The sequence below is a fragment of the Dermacentor silvarum genome, chromosome 6 (genome assembly GCF_013339745.2).
Source record: "Dermacentor silvarum isolate Dsil-2018 chromosome 6, BIME_Dsil_1.4, whole genome shotgun sequence".
NCBI classification, from domain to species: Eukaryota; Metazoa; Arthropoda; class Arachnida; order Ixodida; family Ixodidae; genus Dermacentor; species Dermacentor silvarum.
The window spans coordinates 133,779,514-133,803,690 of NC_051159.1; the positions used below are offsets into that span (position 1 = coordinate 133,779,514).

At 44.3% G+C, this 24,177-nt stretch overlaps 1 protein-coding gene across 1 annotated transcript; it reads left to right on the forward strand.

Moving 5' to 3' along the window:
• The first annotated feature begins 5,339 nt into the window (after nt 1-5,339).
• On the forward strand, nt 5,340-23,145 carry LOC119456911 (glutamate-gated chloride channel-like). The gene is made up of 5 exons (XM_049669131.1): nt 5,340-5,369; nt 8,996-9,302; nt 12,106-12,246; nt 17,842-18,034; nt 22,899-23,145. The coding sequence occupies exons 1-5, from the start codon at nt 5,340-5,342 to the stop codon at nt 23,143-23,145; spliced, it is 918 nt and encodes a 305-aa protein (XP_049525088.1).
• Nucleotides 23,146-24,177: the final 1,032 nt, after the last annotated feature.

Consider the following 24,177-nt stretch of genomic DNA (forward strand, 5'->3'; position numbering starts at 1 on the left):
CATCAAAAAAGTTCTTACGCAGTAATTGTTTACAAGAGCAAATCTTGATGTCGGGCATATCATTAACGAAAGCAGCTGGCCATTGGTAAATATCCCTTACGAAGAAAAGGTTGGTGAATTCGACCCAAAGTTTCGTTCACTTTTCGTACACTACATAAGGACTTTTCTTGTAGAAAGATACGTACACAGGCCCTGCGGCAATGTAGTTAAACAAGCAACAGCTTCCCACGACCGATTTGCGGTTTGCTTCTATAGTCCTCATCTATGCGGCTGCGCTGTGTGCGCCGTGGACAACGTAAGCCGGTCGACGCAGCCCACAGGCTTCCGGAAGCCTCCAAGGCTGGCAGCTCGTCGGCGAACCTCGCGTTCTCAGCGTCGCCGGGCGCGTGGTCCTAGCTCGCTCGATCACGGGCTTCGCCGTCCTTGAAGGCTCCGCGACATGAGAAACGACTTGGTGTGTCGGAGCTTTGTGCGCGCTCTCCTGGCGATTGCGCTTGTAATACAACTGTCATGTGCCACCACGTGCATCTGGAGATGGGAAACAGTGGAACGCGTGTGGTGGCTATATAAAGCACTTGCTGGTTGTGTGTGTGTGTGTGCTTGTGGTATAGCGAAAGATTGCAGATCCCGAAAAGCTCTCGCGCGGCGTCACTCCTACCGGGCGCTGGGCCAGAAGCGTGCAACTCAGTGGCTTCAACATGGGCCAGTATGCGCTCGGCTCCCAGTGCGTGAGGCCGAAACTAAACGAAACAACACAGTGAGAATGCTCAGCAGCCCGAAAGAGCGCTCGCAAAACAAATGATACTCTCTTCAGCGTTCTTTCGCAGTTCTCTTATTCTTGATTTAGTTGGGTCTATTGTGAACTTTTGCTGCTTCGCGTGCACAAAAAAAAAAAGAAAGTGTACTACTCCAGGCTCCATTCGAATCAGGGCTTACCTGGAATTTAGCTAGTGATCACGCGCTTCCACGCGAACCAACCATAATGTGTCGTCCTGCCTTCGCGTGCCCGCAATGTAGGATGATGTAGGGTTCAGATGAAGGATGCAGCACGAGGTAAAAAAAAATACAACAATAAACAATGCGAAATGGACACTTAGCTTTAAGCTAAACGTATATTGCTGGTTTCTAAACGATGCTGGTTTCTTGTGAGTGCTACCTACATATATACTTTTTTTAGCTTAATAAGCCCTCAGCTTAAGAGGTAGCTTTAGCTGGAGGGCTCCTATCTAAATACGTGGGAAAGGAGAAATCGTTTTTCTCGGCAACCACTGCACAAAATTTGATTACATTTGTTACAATCGAAAGAAAAAGTTGGCATCTATAGTGACTGCTGGAAGCAAACGTTTTATTTAGACCACCAGTGTTTTCATAAGAATTGTAGAAAACCGCAAATCTCCAGAAAACGAAACTATCAAGTTAACAACGCTATAACTCAACAGTCGGAAACGATATCGCAATTCTGTCCATTGCATCTAACTTTACATCTAAAGACGACACACTTGATGCAATATACCCGTCTCACAAATACGTCACAATTATGTGAGTAAGACTTTTGCAATACCTTTGTAAACATTGTAACAAATGCACGAAAAATATAAATTAATACAGAAAATTTGTCTGCTTTGGATGTTCTGGCAGATCTAATTTACAAAACTGCAAGAGCTATTCTTGGTGAAGAGTCACTGATTCGTGAAATTCGTAAACTTCGTAATTTTTTTTTCAAGCATACCAATTTTCGGCAATATTTGTAAAAACATTCGTGCTACAAATCAAAATTCTGCTTGCAACAGCCACTTGAATTTAACTGTTTCTCTCAAATGCACCAGATTTCATTAAAATCGGGCTATCACAGAAAAGCATTTCTGCGTTTTACATGTGTTTGAAGAAGCGGCGTCGGAGTTGGTACCAAGCTAAAGCTTCCTCTTAAGTAAGCCCACTGCCTGTCATCGATTTTTTTTCTCGTGCTCCATGTGTAGCGCTGCTTCTACATCATTCGCAACCAACTTGCGCGCCAGAGTTCTGACGCATTTCGATTCGCAGGTTCCACAACTACACGGACAAGCAGATCCTCGACTACCTTCTAGACCCCGTGCGTTACGACCACCGGATACGACCACAAGGTGAGTTCGAGTGGGCTGCCCTACGTTTGTAGCTTGGGCTGAAATAAATTTCGCTGGCACTTCGTATGTGTAGGTACAACGTTTACAACTTCCATCAAAAGGTTATTCTGGTAGCTGGGGTAGATCCCTTTTGGCGCCACGTCTCTGTAAAACGTCAGAACGCGTCACTGCGATTTTAACCCAACATGGCGGAGCCCCCACGCCATTGTTTTCCGAAACAGTTGAATTGGCGCAACGGCGTGTTTGCGTCCAGCCACATTTAGGCATTTCTATTAGATTTTATTTTTACTTGATCACCTGATATCACTCAGTACAGACCGTACATCTTTCATGCAGCACGGCTAATAATGCGTGGGCACGCTCCAAAAACGCCACAGCCCTTTATGGCTGCGTTCATGAAGCCTCCCGTCTGGACTGTAATATTGAAAGTTTTTCATGCAGTGAAGAACACTTCCCCCCTGGGGGTTGCAATAGAAGCCTTGCAGTATGACTTCGCGTTACCGTGGCGTTACATACGGACTGTTGCCTGTTACTTCTTTCATGTACTTTTTGCCAAGCAATGCACCCCAAAAGTCGAGGGAGTATAGTTTTTTATACTTACGGCAATTGCGTTTACGGGCCGCACCACGAAGTTATTGTGTTTCTCGGTGGCTTATGATGTAGGCTTCCACCGAAATAATGTCACCAGGTACAAAAGAGGCAAGAAAATAAGGTGCACATAGGAGGGAAGCGTTTCAAGACGTGGATGGAAGGGGAAACAAGGATAGTATGAGCGCTTGAGTCACCCTTCCCTTTCGTCTACGTGCTGTTGTGCTTGTATATTCAAAATTTACAGCTACATTATTTACAGAGTATTATTTCACAACAAATTTAAGACGAAACTAAACTTATAAAAAAGAACTAAGGCATAATTTGTGGTTGCAACTACAGGTTAGCTTGCTTGGAAAGCTTAGGAACTCAAGTTTCCGTATGGAAGGAAGCAAAGTATTCAGTTTAATATATGTTGCCTTACAGTCTACGGATATGGTCGCATGGTCATGTCTTTCCTGAAGGTATGAAAAAAGAAAAACAGCCGTAGTTTAATTCTTTCGCACGAGGTCTGTTGTTAATGGAGAAGAGTTCATGGCTTGGAGTTTAGACTGAGTTCTAAAATTCTTCCAACAAACCATGCTTCAGTCTATATACTGTTTTCTTCAGGACAGAATGTTAGCAGTCACCAAGTGTAATATTTTTAAGTTATTTGCAGAGATTTAAGTGCCAGATCATTATTTCTCTGAAAGATTGCCGGAGAGTAAGTGGATATTATAAAAAACACGTGTCGTAAAACTAACTTACGCTTAGTTGTATGACATTCGTGCGTGACCACAAATGTGAACCTGATATAAATTAGAGGATGACAACTGTTTTTGCACATCGCCGTGTTTTACATTCACCGGAATTCAAATATTATGTTAGAAGCAACTGCAAAGCCGTTCGCGCTAACCAGTAAAACTGCGCTTCCTTTGAACCATTCTTTTTAGGCACTTACAGCAACGCGACGGTGCTTCATCGGCAGCACCTTAACCAGCCCAATATCACGAACAGATAGACGCTTAGTATACGTAATAAAACTAGATGCAACGTTAGCCTATTTGCATTGAATTCTGAAAGGAAATTAAGATTTTAGAAGTGAAGTCCCATAGAGAAATGTGCGCATAGAGGTATCGCGAGAGACTCGAATCTTCGCCCTATATACACTGGAATTTGTCGTTTTCCTTGCAGCAAGTACCACGTTCCTTCCAGTCGTCATCTTCTGGAGAATGCGAGAAACTTACGCGCGCCTTTGCACTGATGAGCGCCTCCGGGCATAGTAACGCCGTGTCCTCCTTTTTTTTTCTCTCTCTCTTTCTCTCTTCTTGTTCGCCGGATGCTTGTCAACAGCGCAGAGGGCCACGAAGGGAACCGAACATTAGTGCCTCTTCCGCACGTATCTCTTTTCTTGAGAGGCACCGGCGTCGGCACGTTCATTAGTGTGTCTAGTCGTATACGGACGTCCCCAAATGTCATTAAGCAGGATTATTGCAAAGAAATAGTCACGATGGTGACGGAAGTAAAAAAGCAGTCTATTTCACCATAGTCGCCGTGCTCTTTTCCTCTGGCCCAGCTCCCTCCTGAAGAAAAGGCTTCGAGGAAATCATTGTGCACGCAGATCCCTTTTAATGAGCGCTCGTAAGTGAACTTTGCTGTGTCGTGTGGATACTTTCTTACACAGCAATTTCAGACTGAAGCCGACTTTATTGCTGTGCATTTTGAGAATTCGGGGCATGCAAAAAAAAAAAAGAAGAAAGAAAGAATAACGAATTTTAACGGCTTTTCAGATTGCGTTTGTAAAAAATATTTTAAACGTGGACCGCGCTGCTTTTAGGTACTCAGCGGGCAAAGAAAGGATGTTCGCAAACTCGCAGCGCTATTTATATGTAAAGCAACGTTAGGAGCAGCTGAAAACCTTCCCTCAAATTAATCTGATAGTGCGCTTTGTTTTGTTTCATTTGAGGATCGTTCCGGTGGAGCAAATAAAATTTAACGAAACGGTGGCAAATACCAATCATGCACGTTAGAAGTTAGTTATTATAGAGACTAGATCATCTGGTCCAGACACTTGGGTGTTTTCTGTAAAAAGCAGAAGCATAGATATTATTTCTTATCGCCCTTATCTACCACCTTTATCGGTTCACTTGCTTGCCAAGAAACATTTCTGCAGCTTCAGCGTATTGCCGCCGGGTTTTAAGGACCTCGGACAAGATTTCGTTTACCACTCGCTCATATTCAGGCACCAGCCCTTGGAGTGGTTGTGCCTGTTGTGGTTGCACTTACGGTAGAAAAAAAAATAAAACATGGTAAACTGCGGAGAGCTTCCTTTGAAGACGCTGCGAGCGGTTTTCCTTACCAGTAGCGCGACGAGTTCACGCAGAGGAGGCTGGTCGATAGGCGACATGCGCGTGGTATCGACATATGTCGAGGGGTTTGTTTACCATGAACGAACAATGAGCCGCGCCTTCAACAAATCTTCTCATTTTCTCCCGCAGAGCGGACCCAAGTCAACGTTAGCGTCCTGCTGCTGACACTTTCTTCGCCGGACGAGTCAAGCCTGGTGCGTGGGTGATGTTTCTGGCTTGTGGCCGTGGCAGGTTTCAATTCTTAAACAAAGTGTGGCAAATGTTGGCCTCTTCAAGAACCGCCATGCATAATCTGCTGGCGCTGGAAGCAGTCGTCAGCTAAACTTACTTGGTAATTTTCAAATAAAAAAAAGTTGTCGCAGTTTCACCTGAAAGGTGAAGCATCAATTGCGATAGCAAATTTGAAGAGAGCTATACGGAGTAATGATAGCAGCTTTATCAGCTGTATAAACTTGGACATGCAGCAGCACCGGCAACACGCAGAACTGTTGTCGACGCCGTCGGCGTTTTGCCCGCGTTCGCTCAAAATGCGTGCGGCGTTGGTGACTGTTGCCGGAGCCTCTGATATAAATAGGCACTTGGTGCCGCAGCTAAACGTCGCCTCCCTTCCCTCCCCCTCACCCACGGCCTCTCGCGCGTCGGAAGAAGGCGCGTTTGCTCTACATATATGGTGATTGTAAAGGAGAAAAGAGACGCCTACTTCTGCAGCCCTTAAGCGAGCACGGCGCAGAACGCGCGTTTGACATACAGCGTTCGGCGCGCGGCGACGATTTCATCTCCATTGACGTCATACGGAACCTCACGGCGACGGCGACGCCGACGGCAGAAATCTGCTTTTGAGTGTCCATATAATTGCTATCGCAATAAAATGCTTCGGAGTATTGGTGATTACGACTGCTAAACATCGGTTACTTCAAACATGCGGTTCAGTGCAATTACGTCACTACAGACAAGAAAATCAAAGGGGAAATACTTCTTTATTTATTTGAAATGCAGCAAAGATGAATAAAGGAGATTGAAGTGGACGAAACAACAACTGGCCGCGGTTGGGATACGAACCCACGTCTCCGTATTACGCGCGTGCGATGCTCTTACCAATTGAGCTACCGCGGCGCCGTTTTCGCGTCCACTTTTTTGTGGTGAATTCCTTGTTGCGACTTGTTGTAATTTAATAAAACCCGGCCCCTCGGTTGCCCTTCTTCTCGTTCGCTACAAACATGTCATTGCAAACGTATCGTGGTAAATACGATGATGAATTGATGCACCCGGTGAGGTACATTCATTACCCACGCTGACACTTTCTTCGTTCCTGTGAATTTCTTTTCCACTGCAAACTGAAAGTGTAAATGAAAAAAAGTTATAAATATGAAGTTATAGCCTGCCATTTTCCTGACTTGAGTTTCTACCTACAACTGTGCTTCCGCACACATTGCACTTCAATTACAAAAAAAAAAAACTAAAAAACTACCCGGTAAAAAGTAAATTCGTCTCCAATGTAAATATATGAGAACTAATAAGTGGTAATGGGATTCAGAGAAAAGTGCTGTGTCAGTTACTTTCATATCGTAAGCGATGTTCATATTTATTATGTATACAGCTGTTGCGATATTCCGAAAGTGCGAATGCTATGTCTTTCCTTGATTCGGCGAAACGAAAAATGCGATGGGCAAAGTTTTTATTCTTCTTATGTGTGTGAATTTCATCGTCATTCTGGAGTTGGTTTTATTCGGCTGATCTGGAATACAATGAAGGAACTATTATGCTAAAGCGACTTCGTGCAGCACACGCCTTTCAAATCTGTTGTGTGTGTGACATCTGCGAGATATCTGACGTTGTTGCCCTGTAACTATGAATGAAATGTTGCTGTTCTATATATATATATATATATATATATATATATATATATATATATATATATGTTACACAACTGGCTAACGGTAAAGCTGACTGCGTAGGAAAAACTAGTAAGTTAACGACATTTTGTTCTTTGAAATCCCGAAATATAAACTTTACTTCTCAACAAGGCCATTTTAAATTCTATGTGTTACATTAGCATTTATTCGTATAGCAAGAACGCAAATGTCACTGGAGCTGGTTGTCTGCGTTCACTGGAGGAAAGCTGACCAGGTTTATCCTATAACGTTGGCGATGCGAATATTGAAGACACTCGTTGAGATACTGCAATGTCAGCACAAATGGGAACATTAGCAAGTGGGAAACTACTAAAAAGCGTTGTTGCGGTTCCACATTTTCCTGCATTTTTGACCACTGCCTAATTCAAGTTCCGAACCATGCATTCGGGACTAGAGCACTGCACGGGCTCGGGCTTACCCGAAAGCCCGAGCCCGGCCCGGTCGGTGGGCGGGGCCGGGCCGGGTAGAACAGTTTTTTCACGGGCTCGGGCCGGGCTCGGGCACGGCGTGTGCTTTTTGACGCAGTCCCGGGCCGGGCTCGGGCTTTCTGGTGGTGTGCATGTAACGTGCAGGAGTTATTCTCGGGCATCTCAACTCTGAAAAACATTATTTTTCGGTCTCGGGCCGGGTTCGGGCCGGTTTCGAGTCGGGCTCGGGCCGGGCTCGGGCCTAAGGTAAAGGGGTGGCGGGCCGGGCCGGGCGGGTAACGTAGATTATTTCCGATCCCGGGCCGGGCCCGGGTCTCGCCATAAAAGTTTTGATCGGGCTCGGGCGGGCCGCTCAACGTAAAAACGGGCCTGGGCCGGGCCCGGGCTGAAAAAATCGGCCCGTGCAGTGCTCTAGGCAGCCATGCCATCGTCTTGATGACGCTGGTGGTGCAAGCTTATCAAATTTAGTGCTCACGTCGCACGATGCTTGCACGTGCGTGGCGCAAGAATGCTATACTGTGCCTGTAGTGTTTCTATTACAGCAAGTCACTCTCGCCATTAGTGGAATGCATCGCTCTTGGTTTGGTTTGGTTTGCCTTCTATGATGGTGCATACCCACTGCCGGGGATTGGCCAAGATTTGGACGATATTAGGAAATTGCTGCTAATACTTAAAGTGGTAAAATGGTCAGGAGGAAACTTTTCCTGCGTCTACCGCTTTTCCAGCCACAACAAAATACTTTTAGCAGCCACAACGCCATGACATCATATTCACACCACAATATGCTTCCTAATCAAACCCAGCTACCGGAAACGTCAAAAGAAGCAGTGTTTCTTATAAGTCAGGGCATCATACTAACATTTACCTTCCAGAATTTTTTTTCTTATACGGCGCATGACACAGTAACGTAAATGACGAATACAAGGAAAGAAAAGTTATCGTAGCTTGCACTGGAGGCGCAATGCTAAAGAGATAGTGGAGCTGATGAGCACCTAGCTAGTCATAGCTTTTGGGCTAGGCTAAGTACTACCAAGTCATCCCCAGCATTTCCCAGAATTTATTGATTATTGATCGATTATCGATTAGCTATTGATTGGATATGGATTGGCTATCGATGACTGAATAAGCATAAGTAGTCCCTACCATGCTTACCTAGACTAGCCAGGCTCAGCTTCGCTAGTTCACAGGGGTATGTGCATCGGGACTATACCAGGCTTATAATCCATTTACAGAGAAACGGCACATCACACTCTAGTAATTGCGGTTAACATGCGTTCTGATCAGCTCCTTTTCGTGTTTTAATTTCCGCTAATGAAGCATGCTGATATTTTATATAATTTCATTCATACTTTGAAAGTTGAAGTGTTAAAGAAGCATTTATTCATTCATCAAAAGGTAACCAAAAACCACGGATGCTACTGGAGTCGCGTGCCTGTATTGATTGGAGGAATTATGGTAAGGTTATTTCTCAAACATTGATTGTGAGAAAACAGAGAACACTCTTTGTAATCCTGCAACGTGCGCGTATGCCATAGCGCTTTGTGCGAACACATTTCTGGGCACAATTGAACGTGTCCCGTTCTCGCGGCGGTGTGCAGAAATACGAGATCGAATTCCTGCTGCACCAGCGCTGGGAGGACAGGCGGTTGCGTTTTTTCGCCACCGAGGAGGGCGGCAGCCACCTGAACGGCCTGCTTCACGAGGGCCGCCTCTGGAAGCCCGACATCTACTTCCTCAAGCACGGAGAATTCAAGTCCCCGCTGACGCCGATACACATGGGCCTGCGCCTCTACCCGAACGGCACCGTGCTGTACACGCTCCGACGACACATGACTCTAGTCTGCCAGGGAAACCTCAAGATATTCCCCTTCGACAACCCAAAGTGCCCCTTTGCCGTAGAGAGCAGTAAGTATTACGTCTACTGTTCTTTTGTTGTCGTGGTTGTTGTTTTTTTTTTCAGACGAGACCATGTTTGCAGATGGCACCATGTTTTTCAGAATACGGCAAGGTTGCTGCACGCCCAAGTTACAAGCTGAGCTTTATACTGTGGAATGATGACATTAGCGCGCCGAACGTAACACAAAAAGCATAGTAGCGTTTTTACCATGCTGGAGCGAAATTCCAGCTGCAGATCAATTTTTGGCTTGAAATAAAGGTAATCAATTTGTTCTCAGTTTTCTTGAAGTGGGACGTGCTGGGGCTTTTTGGGGTTAAATGTTGTATGCTGCACGTTCCCGTTCAATAAATTCGCATGATTTAGGATGCACATGGGAAACGATCCCGAAGCGTTGGTAAATGCAGAATACCCACCCGAATGAACCTTCAGTAACCATCAGACCATCCACCACAGAGTCATTCGTAATTAGCGCTCGAAGTCGCTTCAATGTAAGCCCGAAATTGACAATGCAGAACCAACGTTAGTCTGATGTTGACCGGAATAGTGTGCTCACTTGGGTTAAACTATGCTTGTCCATGTGAGGGCGCGACTCTAAACAGTGTTGGGGGCGCGAAATGAAATGACGGTCTACAGTAGCGGGTCCCCTACAGCTGTTCGCCATTTTTCGGCATTGTACTGCGCAAAACTGAGAATGGCTGCTGTATATTTATTTTTCCCTTCTAGCGCTCTTCGGACGCGATGAGATCTTGGCTTTCTTCAATAGAACTCGGATGTTGGCTGAGCAATGTAGTTCACAGTGTATTAAAATGTAGAAGTTGACAAAAACGAACATCGATGGCTTGAAGTGTTGCGAAGTTTTGTTTCTAGTTCTTAAATCGGGCGGCGTCCTTATCGACCTCTTTAATTCTGTATAATAGGAACATCGAATCTCCCGTTTCATTATTTGCTTTATCCTGACAGCATGAAAGAATGGATGACGAAGCGGGAAGCATTCCGATACTGGCGCTGACTATATATTGATCTCATTAAAGATCCACTGCTGGAGAGTACATCGCGCGCCATAGCGAAACATTTATGAAAACAGCCGGGTCCGTGCCGGCCTTTCCTCTGAAAACTACTTCTCGGCACTCTGCCTTGTTACTTACAATGTGACATTAGCTCCGACAGGGTGTACAAACAATGGCAGCAATGGTTATCAATGATTACAGCAGTCCTGAACACGCAGTGTGCCACTGAATTACAGACGACTGGCTAAGTTTCTCTTCTCTGTCGCGCCAAAGCAGAAATAACGACTCACGTCAGTGTGAGATGTTACATATCTCGCGCTCAGTTTGAGTACGTTGGGCACTTGTTTTACCCATGGAGGAAGGAAAAAGATAGGAGGGAGCACAGTTCAATGCGATTGACGCAAAGTGTGGTGGCCCAACACGTGGTGAAAACGTCAGAGAATGGAGGATACGTCAGAGCGCATGGTAGGTTTTAGTACGCTTGGCTGATTTTTTTTTTTCAATGCCCATTCGAAACCATTTGAAACTATTCAAAGAAACAAAAACAAAACCAAGGAAAAAACAAAAAAGAAGAAAAATATATTTTTCCTTCCTCCATGTAAGCAGCTGCCGGCCGAGCGCGTACCGAATAAAAACTACCGGTAACCAAACGTCACGGCAAATCTCGATTCTCCGTGATATCGGCGCAAGAGGTCACGTGTTGGGCCACCACTCTTGCCAAGGCTGGCTGCGTGACGTAATGCTGCTTCCTATTTTTGTCCTTGTTACATGGTTTTACCGGAGAATGCTTACAGATTTGCCATTGGGAGTTTTATTACTCTCGATTCGATGCGACTATAGCCTAGACTTGGCCATACAGTGGTACAAGCTGCGCCATCCCAGGGAATTGAAAATTGAATTAAGAAAATCCTTTAGGAATTAGAAAATTGACATCGCTATAGTATTTCACTCTAACGTAATTTCCTGGCGCACCAGGAGCTCGTGTTCACCAATGAGTTCTTACACAACAGGTTCCTCTTAAGAGCAGATAGCAACCATCATGATGAACATAATATTATCGAAGGTGACCGGCCAATCACAAACAGGGCTTACGAACGAAAAGCTTTGTGAGTGCGGGTCATGATTCCTAGTTTTAATAAAACTGACACGTTGTGCCGCAGCAGATGTGGCAAGTTATATATATCAAGTCTATATTTACTTAATAACTCTCTTCACTACTTCTTCAGTGTCAGTTTATAGTGTTACCGAGCTGTGTCAATCATTTCTACCAATAACTGCTTGGTATCTATAAGTCTGTCCCGCTACGTCGGCCAGTGTCGTACTGCGTCAGACAGCTCATTCTGCTTGTCGTCTGGCTTGTAATCATAGGGGGATCATTTTCTTTTTCATCAGCGTCCTTGTTGCAAAAGCCTTAGATGGCACAGATATATTTTGAACTGAACTAGCGCAGACAAATAGGACAAGAAACAAAGACAGACACCGAGCTGTCTACCTTTCTTTTGTGTCCGGTTATTTGCTCTGTTTCTGTACGGAATACCATGTACCAACAAGCAGAACAGCAAACTCTCTTCAAGGAAACAGAGATAGTTGATTGCCCCCAACATGTGATTAAACTTAATTCATTCTCAGTTTTAGATGCCTGAACAAACGGAGCAATACAGCCCGAAAATTTTATGAAACAGCGGAGCGAGCCCGTTGTCCATGATAATTCAAGTACTCTGTATTACCGGTTTCACCCGGCGAAGGAGCCACACACTGCGTAATTATGTGCACTGATTATCGCCGTTACCTCTGCCTGTCACAGTGTCATACGAGGAGAGCCAGCTGAAGATTGACTGGTCACCCACAGAGCCGTCCATCAACACGGCCACCTCGCTGAGGGCGCACAACGCTTACCTGGCCAAGAACGAGACTGGATACTGCGACACAAGACACACATGGAGAGGTATAACTCATCACCAATCTCAACCGCGTCGCACGATTTGTAGAATCGGCTCCAAGTTTATCTTCTGTTACTTTTCACGTTCTGGCTACATCCTTCCTTTTAGCCAAGCAATGAATTTATTTTAAAGCAAGAAAACTTATTGAAAGATGAAACAGTAAACATAAAGTAAAGTGCTTCTACGTATAGCTCACAGAAAACGCAGGTGACTTGCGTAGCATTACAGTTACTCTAGTTACAGTACGAGTCAGAAATCACTCGCCATAAATTTGCTTCCGGAAAAAAATTAATTTGCAACCCTTACCCATGAAGTTCATAGCTGATGAAAATAGGATATCACAACGCTTAATAACAGGCATATTCCTGGTCAAAATTACGCAACCATTGTGACTTTCACGGAACCCACCTTTGGGTCACGAACGAGGTCGGCCTAAAAAGTTTTGTTGTTGAACTGTCTCAAACAGTGAGGCAGAGAGTTCTCCCCATTTCCCTGCGCTTCGAAGAACCTGCGTGCTACAAGAGGCCCACGGTAGGGCATTGCGATAGGTCTGAATTACCGAATGGTTTTCAATTTTTTCTCTTCACGATAGCTGGTGCAAAATACACATCAAGATAGAGAACGCTCACGTGATGCTCAGGCACAGCTCGGTCAACATCATATGAATGCAAATGAATTTTTGCTGTTCATACGACTTCCGAGTAGAAAGTTTCCGCAAAATTATTTTCTTCGTAAAGATGCCCAAATTTATCGACCATTCCTCTGGCTCTCCATACAAATGTTCAATCGGAGGTGAATGCGCACACTGTAGTGTCGGCCCTCGACATGACCATCGATGCCCGAAACGGTTCTGAAAACTAATTACGTCTAGTGCTATGTCCACATTATGTACGTGTCCCTGTAGTAGACTACGCAGAACATAATCATCAGTGACAGTGCTGAAAGTACCATCGCATGTACGCTGACTTCGTTGATTCATGGAGTTTCAGAGGCGCCTCAGGGGACGGCTCGGTCCTAATTTTTGTACACCTGAGTTTATTTAGTGTGCATCTAAATCTAAGTAGATGAGCATGTTCACAGTTTCGCCCCCATGGAAATGCGGCCACCGCGGCCCCCGGCCTCGTTCTTAGTAGGCGCACGCTGAGTGTCAAAGCTAAAATTCTAGCCCGTGGATCGGTCCACAATCGCCAAGAGGTAGGACTATAGAGGAAGGAAAGAGGCTGGATATACAGGGATGCTTTTCTTTAGACGATACAGATTTTTATAAAAAAGCTGTGAGGGCTGCGATAGTGGAGTGGATGCATGTGAGGTCAAACATACTTTTCCACTAATGACATGAGCTTGAGAAGATTAATTAAAAACAAAAATCATTAATTGACTTTTTATTGTGCTTTGGGGGTATTTCTCTAAGCGAACTTGGAGGCAGTTACATTTTAATGCAGTACTTTTTTTTTTCGAAAACAATTTCTTGAAAATTCGAACATAGTTTGAGACATGCATTACCATATTTACACGGTAAACCCATTCAATCTCAAAATTGAGCGTGCCAGGAGCGTAGAAAAGGCCGCGTTGCTATCAAATTAAAAGGAAACACCCCGTGACGAAATGCGGGACTTAGTTTGAAACTGAACGACTCGGCCAGTCGCGGCAGGTACTGATACGGCACGCTGTGCTTTACATGCATGTGCGGCTGTGTGCCATGTCTCGATTTCTCGCCACACGCCACCTTCCAAACATTGTCGCACACTTTTTTACGGGGCGCTTCTACCTGGCGTAGCAGCGGAACGCGCCAGGTTTCTATATTCCCTCGACTGAGCTTTGAAATTCAATGATGAATATCTCAAGTAGACGCGATTTTGAAGATTGAAAAAAAATGGGGGTGCGGTAACATCTGTCTGCCTGTAAATTTTCCACTTAAACAACTGCCCCCAAGGTCCTGCCCAACAACCACCCCCTACCGGTTATGTTGCAAGGTATATTAACTAAAAACAAATTCTGAGGTCGGCACGTGTTTTGAGATATGCGCCATCAAAGTAACTGGAATGCCCACGTATTTTGTCGTACACTTCAGCAATGAATATCTCAAAACTGGTGTAATCCTGAAAACTCATTGAAGTGGATATTCCATGCAAACTGATCGGCTAGATTTAATAAATTGTAATATGCGCCGTAAAGTAAGTAACTAAGAAGTTAATCAGAGAAATTCCGGTATTTAGTTGAATATGCGTTTGGATTTCTTGTGTATGTCCGCCACTTCGAATATTCCAGCTCAAGGAATAGAATTACGCTACCTTCCACAGGCGTTTTTTAAAAAGCCTGTAGAACAACGCATTTCGCTCCTAAAATGGAACTTTATTAATACAAAACTACTTTAACAGGAACAGTTTACATGCAAACTAGCTACTATTTCACGTTTGTTCCCAAGACTAGTCACTGTGACAAGCTGGTATTCTACAACTTCTACTCCTCAAGATAAGAAATTACTCGAGAAATGGTTGCGGGTCAATTCCCCTGCTGACGACACCTATGTTATCGCTAAATTGTTCGCCATCCGGTCACCATGTTTATAACGGCCTGACTGAACGAATTTTCATAGTTAAAGTGAAAAGATAGGAGATGGCTATACGAGAGCAGTATGTCATCGACCATCCTGTGCAGTTGTTTAGTACAATCGCCGTGGGAAATGGGGCGCGGCGTACCAGGCTCAGCTGCGACATCGTCGAATAAACTGCGTTTTCAGTGGCTCTTTGCCGTTTCCTTCTTGGTTATATTATAAGTAGACATATTAGCCAGGTGTAACTAAATGCTACCAACTTTTAGAGAGTGAATATCTTTCTTTGGTTCTTTCGCCCGTCTTCGTGGTCGGTGGTTGGTGCTCGCACTTTCGCCGCCTATACAAAGGCGCCGATGCAAACAGTGCGTGACTTCACGCAACCGAGTCCGCACGTTCGGCATCGAACACCAAGTTTTATAGCTATATCAGGCGCACACGCCTTCGCGAAAGCTTTGGGGTTGGTGAAGGCCTACGGGCCGCCTTCCACGCCAGTGCTCGCGCCACTGGGGACAGCACACATTTTACGAAAGGGGGTTGCGCTGGTTAATGGCCCTGTTCACTCCGGAAATAAGCTATGAAACAACAAGTGCTACCTAAATATTCTCAGTGCAACAAACATATGCCTTCTAGCGTACCATTTATTTACTAAAGCGATTAGTTTTAAGCTTTGCAAGCGTTCGGCTATTCGATTATATTGACAACCATCGTTGACGGTTTCTGCATCAATCTTATAATTATTATTATATGGCCAGCACATTTACGCACTAAAAGCCCTGTAACACTGTGTGGAACAGCTATTATTTTGTACTACTGATGAAATATGAGTAACTAGTATAAGAACTATTGCCACCTTACGAAAACCCGTAGTTCATGAATGATCTCACACGCGGACAAGAGTAGCGTTACCTGGTCACGTGTTTTTTTTGTTTTCTTTGTGCGGTAGCGTGGCAGGAAGCGCTAACATTCTGTGTTTGTAAGCGTGTGTTTGTGGCTTTGTATAATTTTAGAGCGAAACTGTTAGCCTCCAGTTGGTCGAGAGTTGGGCGGAAAAAATAATTTCAGTGATTGAAAAAAAAAAGAAAGGCACGTTCAGCGATTGAAGCGAAAAGTGCAGACATTCATTGATATCACGCACGCAGCATACAGAACACCATTCGTTTTAATAAAGAACAAGCGCAAAACAAGCATCCGAAGCACATAATTGATGATAAGGTTCGCCTGATAACAATGCGAAGTACGTAGCGCTCCCCACATACGTTTCCCGGTAACGACTACTGTTGCGCAAGCTGCCGCGGCGACGGCAGCTTGCGACGAGGCGAGTGACGTCACTAGCTTTTCATGTATAAAAGAACCAGTCTACCAACTGATTTCATTTTTGTAGCAGCACCGCTATGGGTAGGCAACGCATAGTTAGGACTCCCGAGGAGCGGCAAAGGGAAAAGAAACAGCAATATGACCATTGGCAGCGTGCTGCCGCTCGTCGCATTGCCGTGGAATTTGAGCCCAGGGAAGTCCAAATCATCCTGTGGCTGAACAATTCGCCGGAGGAGCAATTGAGCAATAAATCATTGCATAACCCCCTCAGCAGTTGTAGTGGAGGTTTTCAACAACTTCGCTGAACATTCACTTTAGCAGGGCCGGGATAAACAACTTCAGGAAAGCCCATAGACGTTAGTTCATTTTTTACAGTAAAAGATTATTCCTCAATGTGACGACGTCACTTACTCTCATTAAGCTATATGCAGCGAATCATGATTATAAAAAAAATCAAACACACCGTCGGCCTTCTTTAAAATATCTCAAAATTGCTACGTCTTAATCTGGCGTTCCACTAAACAAAGTAATTAATCTGTTAAATGTTAAAGATTAAACGCAGCACGTAGATGTCCGAGTGATGACTAAGCGCTTCACTAGGCAATTGAGTAGCTTTACCTTTATTTTATATTTTTTTGATACTGTAACAGGGCCAAACTCAACAATAACGTTCAAATAACGAAGCATATTGAGATTCATCTTTGGCCATCGGGTATTTTCCTGGTGCGTAATCTTCTTGTGCAGACAGATGAGCACTTAATGTCTTTGTACAGCACGCTACATATATTTAGGTTCCTTGAACATGCATTGACATAAATACTTTTCTACAACCTGTAGTCGACTGTGATATCAAGCTGCGTGTCATTTGGGGCTGCTTGAAGTAGCAGCATGAATATGCCACCGAGTCGTAACTTGAAAGTCGGTGTTCCTTGCTCTACAAAGCTTTTCATCTACTACGTAAGTGGTTTTGTTATATACAGGCTAGACACGCAAGCTAACGTTATCGGCGACATTATTATTATTTTTATTATTATTGAATAATTGTTGTACAGAGTGGCAAAGTTGTTGATAGGCAGTTGCGCATGCGACAGTTTGTGCTAGCTACATATGTATCGAGAAGAGCGATTTCTGTTATGAGGCACTTGCTTAACACGAGACATGATGAAGTAATTTTTTTTTCCTAAACACTCCATACTTTACCAAATTTCTACTGTCAACATTTGTTCCACCATTAAACTAGGTAGTTTATCTCCTTTTATTGGCATGGTAATATATTAAAACTATCTCCGCGAGTTTAAAACACAAAGTAACCAATCAGTACACTGCAACTTCAACTTGAACATTACGCCCATCTCTATCAGCACGGCAGGAGAATACCTGCCTCAGGCAGGAGGGCTTATTCCGTGCTGTCAATCTGGAAAAGCAGGCTGCCTTCTCGCATGTAAGAAAACAGCATTACTGGCCTTACTCTATTTCTCGTTACAGTATATTGACGTAACATTGATCAATCCTATTGCCTGTAATGCTATTAAGAGATGCAAATTTATAATTCAACTTGTTTCTGCATGAAGAATCATTCGGCGTCGTTGCCGCTCTACTTGTTCATAACAGCGCAGTGTGAACTCGGTTGCTGCAACTGATCGCAGAATCAACATCCTTTAAGATGTGTCTTTTCTTGATCTTATCTCCAGACATCCAATGGTTCCTCACACTGCGTCTTGGTTTGGCGCAGGAAACTACAGTTGCCTACGCGTGCTGCTGGTGTTCACGCGAGACAAGTCTTTCTACATCAGCACCGTCTTCGTGCCAGGCATCGTGCTGGTGACCAGCTCTTTCATCAGCTTCTGGCTCGACATCAACGCCGTGCCGGCCCGCGTCATGATCGGCGTCACCACCATGCTCAACTTTTGCACTACCACCAACAGGTGGGTGAATAACTAGCGACGTGACCCTTGAGTGTGGCACGCAAATTCTGCTCCGTTTGAGCCCATTGACACGCAGAATTAGATTGGGAATACTAAACACTCTCATTACAGAATGAAAATCAGGTGGTTTATTTTTCTTGAATATTTACATGCATGATAGGTCGCCGACATCGTTGAAGGGTCCGGTTAGAGGACCGACACTTAATTTCTCATTAACAAGTACATGCCGGATAGTGTGACAGCACTGTTTGTCGGCCAGTGAAAACACGCCAGAACATGCGTTTTCGCTTGGGTTGTTTGGTTCTTGGGCACCTTGTTCAGACGCTTTGCAAGGCCCGCAGTCGAACATGCCTAGAATGCTTATCACTTCCAAGCCGGCAACTATAAACCAGGCAAATGTTGACTATCATAAACGCGCAAGGCCTTGACGATATTATCGATCCTACCGTTATACGAGTAAATTCTTAGCTTACAAAATAATGCGCCAATTTCCCACGGCAGGGCGATCCAAATGAAAGCTATACGTGCCACATTATTTATGGGCTTCATCAGCATACATGTTGTTATCTCTGACAAATTCTTATAACTTAGCACTATTGATTAGTGTGGCAATAGCATTTCTTTCCGCAATGTGTCTTACAAATTTTTTACAGTATGGTTGTGCTATGTTTAAATTTGGAGTAGCTTGTACCGAAGCAATTTTTCGCTCCAACAGTTCAAGAGCCCATGACAACATGTAGCAATTCAACATTTTCGGTTGCTTCAGCAACAGATTGTCTGTAGTGCACCTTCTGTGTTGTTCGTCTGGCTCTTGCTGTTACATGAGATTGTTAAATTAGCGCACTAATACTTCAACCACCAAAAGTATTTCGTAAGAGAACTTGAACCCAGCGGTCTTAACACCCTAAGATTCAAGCATGAAATCTGGTTGGTTAGGTCGCTCATTTGTGCTATATTAGACGCTAGTTGGACAATGTTGCACTAAACAATTCGTACGAAACAAAGCTACGTTTGCTAATGCCGCTGACGCTTTGGCAGCTGTGCCAAATGAATGTTGTTGCTTGCGGGAACAGTCGGTAATGTTCCTATGTGAAAGGATTCTAAGATAGGCGCGATCTCTTGTTTGACCCTCCTGACATTGGACATAATTAACACGCTCTACCTAGAATAAATACTGTGGTTGATAGCGGTTCTATTGAATTGAAACCAATAATGTTATCGTAAATTTACTATTCATAGTAAACTGCACTAGAAGGTATGTACAGTGCAGTAAAGCAATTTTACTGATCTACTATATGATAAAGTGTGGCAGTTGTAGGACAGAACACAGGAAAAGATCAATTTTGATTAGGTGCACATGAGAGTGGCTTCGAGAGCTATGGCTACTTTTTAGGCTAAATTCTTTTTTTATAGGAACTGGTAAGTGCAAAGACCATGAGGTTATTTCAGTACAATCCCGAAGGTGACAAATGTTGTGGTAAAAGCGGAATTTTTATTTAGTTTTGAGCTTGTTGCTTCTGTGCTTACACTCGAATCAGTAAATCATGAACGTGGCTGTAGCAGTTTCGGAAACGCAGTGCATTGAGACATATTTCAAGAAAGACCGAAACACTATAGGGTAATTCACACACCGGAAATGGTGATTGTCGCTGTTTTGCCGAGCCTCAAGTGAGTCCTGTGTGTTCTGCTGGATAAAAACGAGGTCGAAAATATCCGCAGGGAGATGTAACTGGTATTTCCTTGTGCCAAAACGACGATTCATCACATATCAGATCCTGCGACGGGACTATTCAAATGCGTGCACTTTCAAGAGCAATTCATAACATTCTTATTTTGATAACTGCATAAGCAAACGTGACTTTAGTCATCCAACATGACTAAAGCTTTTCATAGAGCACAATGCTTTACACAATGCTTTCCACAAAGCTTTACACAAAGATTTACGCAAAATGAGCACGTCGTCATGGTATCATAGTGTAAAGAAGCCTGACGCTAGCAATGCCACTGTGTCTGCATTTCTGTATGCGCAAAGCTGGCAAGGATTAGCGGGACGGCCGGTAACAGCTTTCCTATACCATTGCCGACAACTTAGTGCTAGCGTAGCGTTACCACGATCAAAGGTGAAGTAAACCTACATGATTTAGTATTCTCCTGACCGCTGCCACAGGATACATTTCTTACAAGGCTAAGTTTCACTCGCGCTTATGTCACGCGCACGACCAATAGGCTTTGATGTTAATTGATGTCGAGGAACTGTTTGTTTTGAACAACCCGAGCAATAGTTTAGGAATTTAACAGCGATCTTACTTTTCACCACAGCGGCAAATTAACCGTGCACATTGCTGGCGTTATAAACCACACCGTCGTCACAACTCGTAATCGCACAGCATAGCACTGCATAAAACACACTCACCACGATTTTGCTGTACCAGCAACAACGTTCGGTTCCTGGAGGATACGCAAGCCTATTAAGCATTTAAAAAATATATAGTTACAGAAAGCAAGAAAAAAAAAGTGTACAACTGGCTGCTCCCAAGCTGACGAGCTGGTTAGGAGAATCACGTGACCTGAGCGTTAGCGCCACTTCCGGTTGCTTTTCTGGCGCCCTGTCCTCCTTCGCTACGCTCGGTGCTCAAGAAGGATGGAGCTATGGTGGAAATTTAACGCCAATTGCTACGATATACGATACGGCAAGCGCAATCGAGAAAACATTTTCAATAGTTGAATGTTGCTACGACAGCTTTAGAAGAGGCCGCAAAATCTTCCGATCTCAGTCCACTTCATTGCCCCTTTATGGTGAAAACATTTTGTATGCTGCGTCACTTGTCCAATTAAGCAACGATAGTGGTGTCAGTGAAGTCTTTTACGTGAAAAGTATAATATCTTGCGGTCGTGCTCAATAACTTATCTTCCTACACTATACTTCAGAGAGCTGACGAATGAACCTGCTTAGAGGAGCAACGACGCGAGCATCTATAGGAACGTGCATACAGCAACTGCGAAACTGGATGGCAATGACAAGACCTCGCTCAACACTCATAAGGTGAACTCACGACCAGGTCCATAGCTTTGTTCACGGCAAGTTCATCGCATTACTAGACACCGGGTGACGCACGAAAATGTTTAGAGGAACAACGACACGATCCTTAAGATGACCGTGCTTAGAGAAAGTGTGAAGCAGGGTGACGATAACAAACAGGGTGACTTCCTGTCCTCTCAACGCGCATTTGCTGAATTCTCGTCCCGGTCCATACCTTTGTTCGCGGAAAGTGCATCACGTGATTGGACGCCCTCAATTGTGCCGGGCTCCGCCACTCATCCGCGGGAGGCGCGGACGAAAATAGCCTGGGATCCTTCCTGCCCCGCTCATTGCGGCGGCGGAACGCTCGAGTGCGAGAGTAAATAAAGGGGCCGTGCCTCGGAACAAAGCTATTGTTTTCTTATCGGTGGCAAAGCGACGAGCACGGTTCTTGTTTGTCGGCACCTCGTGCTGTGTTGTGTTTTCCGCACACGTCATATACTAGGTGCCAGAAAAACACCCGGGAGTCTGGCTCAGATTCAAAATTATATTTCGTTGATATCATTTCCGCGGGTCTTGCGGCGTACGAATGAAATCAGCAGCGAGAGACGTTACCCATCAAATTATAGTAATATGAACACTGCGGTGAGCGACATGCGAATTCGCCTTTTCACGTTACCTTGTGTTCAGTTTGGCTTATCGTTTGTTAACGAAAAAAGAAGAAAAAAAAAACATTTTTTGTGATTATATGTTTTTAATAAAAACAAGTTTATATAAGTTTCCACACACTGTGCTGCAAATGGCTACATACTCATGCATTTACAAACAATGCGTTAGCGACTCGTCACGAGATATACTAATTAGGTGCTTTATAACCCGACGGTAAACCTGCCGCATTGTATATCGTAAAACATAATTATATGTTTATATAAAACATAACATAAGTATATCGCAGTTGGAAATCTTACTTTGCCACGACGTGCGGTGCAAATATTAGTTTCACAAATTGGTACACACAGTAATACCAACGCGACAGTTCTGATGCGGCCGCGCAAACGTAAGGAGGATTGTTTTTGGTTGCGACAGAAATATCAACATGCCACTGACTAGACTCCACAAATGAAACTCGGGGATTTGTTGGGAAGAACCAAGCGTCACTGATTTTCAGTTCATATAGATATGACAGCAAACTCACACCCATTTCTTGACTGTCAGAGACACAAAGCCGCCTTCTCGTGTCTCTTTCGAGATACAGTTATCGGCGCGCGTTTATTCGCAGGTGAAAGGATGCCTGTTGGCCAATTAAAAAAGGCGTTTCGTTGCGCGTCATGGCCCACGGAGGATAAAATACCCCCGAAGTTGATTGATCTGTATACGGGTACAGATCGCGTTGCGGCTGGTGACGATAATAAACTCACCTCTCCCAAAGCGGTCCTTGGTCGAGACGACTGCCTGTAAAGGGTGCACCGCCGCACGCACCAATGATAACTGCAGAAGCCGTTACAATGTCCGCAGGAGTGGCGATATTGATCTCTAGCGAGCAAACGTTTGGAGACCGTGGCACGAACAAAAATGAAACATAAATGAGTAAATATATAAAGTTTATGTCAACCCAGTTTTGCAAAGTGGAATTGCTTCAATACATTGTCATTGGTCGAACACACACACGTAGACACGTAGTTTGTACAACTTGATTTCAAGCAACATGCGTGGGCTGCGAAAAAAAAAAAAACATTTCGCGGCACCATTGGGCTCCAAACTTTTGCTCGTGACTCTACAAAAATAGTTCCTTTCCATTTTTCACTATACTGTTCTCAAATTAACATTGATGTTGCGCGTGCGCAGCTTCCGGTCCACCCTGCCCGTGGTGTCCAACCTGACCGCCATGAACCTGTGGGACGGCGTGTGCATGTTCTTCATCTACGCGTCCATGCTCGAGTTCATCATCGTCAACTACCTGTACCGAAACCTGGGCCTCAGGAAAAAGGCGGCCGCCGCTCGGCGGCCCAGTCGCCCGGCCTCGGCTGAGCCGCTACGAGTGCCTCCGCTGAGGCACGAGCATCTCGAGATGAAGGTACAGACTCGGCACTAGCTCGATGGCTTTTTGTCTGATTCTCATACGTTGTGCAGGAGCATTTGGTGCAAGCTACTTGCTGTTGCATTCAAAAGTGCCTGACTTGGACATTAGGCTTCGGCAGTTAGCAGCCGATCATCAATATCACACAAAATAGGTTACAATACACTCAGGTATTGCGCGTTGTCTCAGCGAGCTGACAAATGCCACTCAAGCACTCGAGTTTGTACAATTGCAACCACTATGGGCATAATAGTGGTCGGCAATAATACCGGGAGCAAATAACAGCGCGAGAAAATTACATGACGTACACATATAAAGTCAAGCCAGGTTGCTTGAAGTACAGCTTAAGTAGCGACATTGAAAGGGAAAAAAAGATGGAGAGAAATTACCTGGGGTAGCCGAAGCTGCTTCTCAAATGATAGTGAACACGTGGCTTGCACTTGTTTCTGACTGCGTTGCAGGTATTCTCGCGTCTCACAGCCCTACATAAATTTTATGCCAATCACCTAAAACGCTTTGGGTTTTACACATTGCTTCATTGATGGTATGGTAAAATCTACTAAAGGATCAATTATTGTCATAGAATGGCGTTTCCTCTCTATTCTCACGATTATGTCCTACCTTGTATCGACGTGTTTTGTTATAAAGGCGCGAGTTCCGCCATTTTCTACTCTTGAACACAGGCTGCAGGAATACTTCTGCCACGCATGCCTTCAGTTTGAGTGCCTATATCGCGAACCAGTCCTTACAAGCTTAGCTTACAGATAGAGAGTTATAACCTAACTAACTGTTTCTCTTTCTTTTTAATATAAAACGGCAATTCTTTCTGTCTCTCTCTCTCTCTTTGAATTCTCCCCATTATTACACACGACCTGTATGATCAAAGCAACCAATAGTTGACATGTCGCACTTGCAGAAAGTACCTTCGCATATATAACACAAATGTTTTAAATGTGCCTAATTCCTAATGGCTCAAAGCTAGTGTTGAGAATCGTTGCGAACTGCTGGCTAAAATAAAAATGCAAAAAAGTTGTATATTCGAGTGCA

What these genes read in the sequence shown, in the direction of transcription:
- LOC119456911 (XM_049669131.1), top strand. Translation starts at nt 5,340, where the DNA reads ATGCATAATCTGCTGGCGCTGGAAGCAGTC. An exon ending in CACAAGACACACATGGAGAG is followed by an intron (nt 12,247 to 17,841) that starts GTATAACTCATC and finishes GGTTTGGCGCAG; the next exon opens with GAAACTACAGTTGCCTACGC. An exon ending in TTTTGCACTACCACCAACAG is followed by an intron (nt 18,035 to 22,898) that starts GTGGGTGAATAA and finishes GCGCGTGCGCAG; the next exon opens with CTTCCGGTCCACCCTGCCCG.